Source organism: Pteronotus mesoamericanus, unplaced genomic scaffold (genome assembly GCF_021234165.1).
Source record: "Pteronotus mesoamericanus isolate MK-2021 breed Mesoamerican mustached bat unplaced genomic scaffold, CSHL_Meso_final contig_245, whole genome shotgun sequence".
In the NCBI taxonomy this organism is placed as follows: Eukaryota; Metazoa; Chordata; class Mammalia; order Chiroptera; family Mormoopidae; genus Pteronotus; species Pteronotus mesoamericanus.
In genome coordinates, this window is record NW_026555103.1 from 787,845 (window position 1) to 793,253 (window position 5,409).

A 5,409-nucleotide genomic window follows, 5' to 3' on the forward strand; every position below is an offset into this window, starting at 1 on the left:
GGGATGACAGAGCCCGTTTCTCCTAGACCAGTTCTCAAAGGAATCCTATCTCCACAGAAGTGCCCTTCTGAGAGCCAGAGTTCTGGGGAAAGGAGAAAGCAGAGGAGTTCTGATGCGTTTGGAGCTGGTGCCCAGACTGGAAGGTGGCCACAGGGGAAAGAGATCGTGGTTCTTAGGTGAACATCCAGGAGAGGCAGTCTGCTGAGATAGAAGGGTGGTGCAGACCACCTTGGAGTGGCTACACTGAGTAGGTGGTAAAAAGGACTCTTCAGACTGTGGTGGTACTGGTGAGGGGCACCTACTTGCAACTGGGTTCTGGCTGCATGGGTTCCTGTTGTCAGGGAGTGGGGAACATGTGCATTCTGGCCTACCTCTGCTCTTGAGAGCAGTGGCATAGTAGTCCAGGGGCTCTTCCTTAGCACTTCCAGCAGCATCCAGGAGGCAGCAGCACAAGCAGAGAACCTGCTGGAAAGAATGGCAGAAGTTGTCAGGGAGGATGCCATAGAGGATGGGATTGGCACAGCTGTTGGCATAGCTGAGAATGAGGGACACATGGTTGATCGTGTCATCAGGTTGGTCACACTTTCATTAGCTGCACCACATAGAAAGACATCCAGCAAAGCACAAAGACAGCCACCACCATCAGCACCAGCCACTTGATCTCTGAGCATCTCTGCTGCTGTCAGGCAGCCCCTAAGGCCACTGCCAGCATCTTACCCATGATAAGCACTTAGCACAGGCTGATGGTCAGGCCCAGCAACAGGGAGGCCAACAGGAAAGTATAGATCATGTAGACCACCCACCAGGCTGAGTGTGGTCAGTGCAGGTTCCAGGCCAAGGCCAGGCTGCTCTGAGCCAGCGTGGCATCTGGAAGATGGCAGTGGTCAGGATCACCAGCAAGGATGACAGCCACATACCCAAATTAATCAGCTTGGCCATGCTGGGCTGCCGGTATGTGTCTGTGAGCAGAGGGTAGGTCCACAATGAACATTTAAGGCAGAAGACACTCATGAACATGTTGAGGACGTCCATGCCTAGCACCACATGGTACCCCACAGCGCCGGCCCGAAAGGACAGTGGCACAGGACAGCAGACAGGCCATAAAGAGTAAGCTCAGCATGAAGAGTTCATGAGAGATGGCTAGGTTCAGGAGGTAGATATTGGTGGCTGACTTCATCTTGATGTAGAGGAGGATGAGGATGACCAGTGCATTGCCCACCAGACCCACCAGGCAGACAGCATAGATGCACTGGATGATGACCATGCTCGCTGCCCACACATACCTTGTTTCTATCACCAGCAACTCTACTGTGGGACACCGCTAGAGCCTGCCACCTGGAGTCAGGCTGTCCCTGGGGATCCTCATAACCGAGAGTGCCAGCCTAGGGCAGCAGGAGAATGGTGAGAGGCAATGAGCAGGCGGCTGGGCAAAGACTCCTGTGCAGATGCGCTAAGGTCTCCCTGCTCTGCCTAAATAGGGGATTCTGAGGACCTGTGCTCCCCCGGGTTTCCTCATCTTCACTGCCACCGCCCCTCAGCTCCTCCTGTCCCTGGCTTCACCGGGATCCAGATGGTGCCCCAGGTCCTGCCCAGACTTGGACGGGTCTCCCATTTTCGCTGCTCTTCACCCCAGATCTTGCCTTCTCCAGGCCTTTGAAGACCACTCCCTTCACCTCCCTGGCTCTGCTTTTGGGGACTAGCAGCCATGTAGCTGGGGATCCCCAAGTCCTCCCTTTCAGCAAAGAGGCACCCAGGATGGCAGGGGGCTAACCTCACAGTAAAGAGCCAAATGCTCTTGCATTTGACATCATCCCGCTCTCTGCCTCATCCCCTGTCCCTTTAAATCCCAGGAAGACAAGCTGGGTCTACCCCATCGCTAAACTCACTTTATAGAAACATGACAGCAGAACCTGAGGCTTCTACTTATGTATGGGAGTTCCTGGTCTGTCCTGGCTCCAGCCTCCATCTACCTGTGCTCCGAGTCTTGGCAAATCCCGGGACCTTCTCAGGTAGATTTTGGTGTGTTTGAGATGGGATGGGCACAGAGAATGGAGATAAGTACAAGGAGGTAGAGATGCCACAAAAAAAGGCCAACCTCTGACCCAGCTGCTCCTTGCACGCTTTAATAGTGGCAGCGGGCACTAGAATCACGTGTTTGAAAATCTCCACCAGGGTCTCTGAAATGTGCCTGGGGAGAGGGCAATCTGAAAGGGTTGGAGTTCAGGTCTTTGTTTCCTCCTGCCTCAAACTCCAGAGAATGTGAATTCACACCTGGGGCTGGACTACTCTGGGCTGGACAACCCAGCCTGCAGCCACCTCTCCCTATCTCTGCTCCCTCCAATCCTAGCCATAGCTAGTTGGCAAAAGGTTCAGGAAAATTGAAGTTGGGATTTGCCTTGGAAAAGTATCCCAAGGGTGGAATTGTCCCTTCAGACCTCAGGACTGTGGGGTTATGGCCTGTTTGATCGTCCAACACAGTCTTGAAAAGCCTTTCATAACTCTGGAAGTGGCTCCCAGGCCCCCAGGATTGGGATCCAAGCTCTTATGCTGGGTGGCTTGGGGGGGACATCAGGATGCTTGAGGCCAGCTTGAGGTAACCCTTCAGAGGAGGTGCTGAAGTCTTCCCACTGCTATTCATCCAGGCCTTATTTGGAGGTAGAGGGTAGTGCAGGTATGATCAGCACTTGTGTAACACAGTAGATGACCCCAATCACTCTCTCCAGTTTCTGCCACCCAAAAGGACTCATTTACCAGATTTGTCCTAACAGTCCCCCTCTCCCTTATGGATGCTCCTTAAATAAGTCTTGTCCTTTCTTTTGGCCCTATTTTCATCTTTGCTTCTAAAGGAGAAACCCTTGTGAGGAAGAAGATGGTGGCTTTGTCATTCTAGATGATGCAAGGATTTGGGGGAGAGGCCAAGGAGAACCTCAGATTTGGGTGTAAGGAGGAATATAGAGCTTTTTCCTTGAAGCCTACACTAGAGGAGACCCTTAAATGGCCTCTCTACCAAGAGTCCCCTCTGGACCCAATGTGGAGGTGTCCCAGGGCTATTCCAAACTCCAGGATACCTCACTTCTGTTGTCCTCTCTGTCCATTTAATGGCCAGACTCCTCCCTTCCATAGAACGTATTTCTTGTAGTTCTTCTAATCATGTGAACCTTTGAAATCTTCCCATCTGTACTTTAGAAAGTTATCCCCCTAACATTTCCTGATTCTCTCCCTCTCCCCCTCCCACCACATACATATATATTGCAGCAATTTAAGCTAGCATTTAATAAGGTATATATGTGTCACTGTTTTCCATCATTAATAGAAAGCAGTCCACATTGAGTGTGACACATGCCCTCATGGGAACATCCAAATCCAGCATTTCTGGAATTCTGGGGAGAGGGAGACTGAGCATTCATTCATTCATTCATTCAACAAATGATAATGTAAATAATGCACAGATTGCATCACTATGAGATTTGCAGGGCTGCAGGGACCTTGGATTTTCTCCACTATCCAGGAAGGCATATAGAAAAGGGCCTGGCATCACAGAGGAAGAGTAGCAGTGGTGAGAGCTATAGAAGGCTTCACAGAGAAGGTGACAAAGAGCAGAAGATGGCCATGGCAGTGAGGAAAAAACTGGCCTCTGGGGAGAGAAGTTGTCAAAGCAGACCCTGCTAGGGGCCTAGGGAATGGGGTGCAATGGGGCAGCAGTATTGGGTACCTGGCATGGCAGTGGAATGTCATGAGCAAAGATGAGGATTGTTGTGGCTGCAACAGACTGGTGGTACCTTGTGTGCCCAGTGGAGGCCTAGGATCGTCACCCAAAGCTGTGGAAAAACAGAGAACCTAGATAAGACAGGGTGTCAGGGTCAGAATTGGTGTGTATGTAGCTCTCTGTTGAGGGTCCAGGCCCATCAGGTCTGCACAGGGAGCCTTTGGGGCTGTTGCAAGAGTGTAGCCCAGAGCTCTGTGCTTGCACCAGGACTGCTGCAGTGGGGACCAGAGTGGGGTAGGTCTGGGGCATTCTAGGCCCACATGGGTCAGACAGGGCAGGGCCTAGCAGTGTTGTGATATTGAAACTAGGCTACCTGGTTCAAATCTAGCTCTGCCTCTTACCAGATATTCAATGTTGGACAAGTTCCTCAGTTTCTTTATGCCTCAGTTTCCACATCTGGAAAGTGAGCCTGATGATAGTAAGTACCTGTTTGAGTGCTGTGAGGATCCATCACATTGGAACAAATGCAGTGACTAGAAGAGTACCTGGTTGTAGGCAACACTCAGTTAGCATTAGCTGTCCTGGTGATTTCTTTTTCTACCTTTCTTTGGGTAGCCTTAAAGGAACAATCTGGAAAATAAGACTTGAGATCTGCTGCCCTCACATGTCCCCACACTGTTTCAGTTTCCACTGGTTGGCTGCCTTCAGAGGACAAAGGTTAAAAGAAATGATGTAGACCATTGATAACCTACTGTGCATCATTATTGCTTTTGTTGTTATCTGTGTATAGATTTCTACTGATGGTATTTTCAAATCTAACCTGCATTTAAAGCAATTGTGAGATATATTAGAAAAACATTTTTATTATCTCAACTTTGTAGAAATGACCAAGACAGAGCAAGCTTTGCTGACAGGCTTACCCCTTTCTGCCTTGACTCACACCTTGATAATGGGTTATGCTCAAATCAGATTATTTTGGGAGTAAAAGATCTAGTAGTAATTATGCTGTCCAGGCAAACCAGGGCATATGGGTACTCTAATAAGGGGAGACTCTCCATTTTAATTTTATACATTACTATATTAAGTGGTGTAAAAATTAATTTGTTAAGCACTGGATTAATTTATAAGGCTGTCACTGCCCTCCCCAGAATATCATCCAGAAAGGGTTTAGTAGAGGTAAAGTTGGAGTGTGAACTTCACTGACAATACCAGGAACTGCTGGAGGTTAAACTGAAATGTCCTGTGTCTAAAGCTCAGAGAAGAGAATCATACTGTTTTCAAAAATACTCTTTCACAACTTTTCTGTTTAGGTTGGAATCAGAGAAGCTTTTGAGATGCAGACTACTTAAGCAACTGTGGATTCTCCAGAGAGTGAGCAATTGGGTTGCTTGACTCACTCCTGAGATGAGTATAGAAGTGGACATGTGAGGTAATGTTTGGTTCATTCTGAGAAGGACACTCTTCTACCTGTCCCATTTCCCTAGTTTGCTCCTCTACAATGTCTCAAAATCTAGGCCTGGGTCAAGAGTAAGGTGTAGAGATTGATAAAAGTATCTTAGATTTTAAAAGTTACTAAAATAAGGGAAGAGTTGAATGGATACCAAGGGTCACTGCCCTCAACACAGAATCATAATAATGACAAAACTGTATGCACCTAAAGAATCGGAGATTGGAAAATTCAGGGCTGATCAAGAAGTTCTTCC

The 5,409-nt window shown here is 48.6% G+C and overlaps 1 protein-coding gene across 1 annotated transcript; it reads right to left on the reverse strand.

The window, feature by feature from the left end:
* Positions 1-268: 268 nt before the first annotated feature.
* Positions 269-1,264, reverse strand: SSTR4 (somatostatin receptor 4). The gene is given in 6 exon segments (XM_054572907.1): positions 269-339; positions 342-571; positions 573-870; positions 873-1,062; positions 1,065-1,096; positions 1,099-1,264. Coding segments are annotated over 6 exon segments (987 nt in total).
* Positions 1,265-5,409: the final 4,145 nt, after the last annotated feature.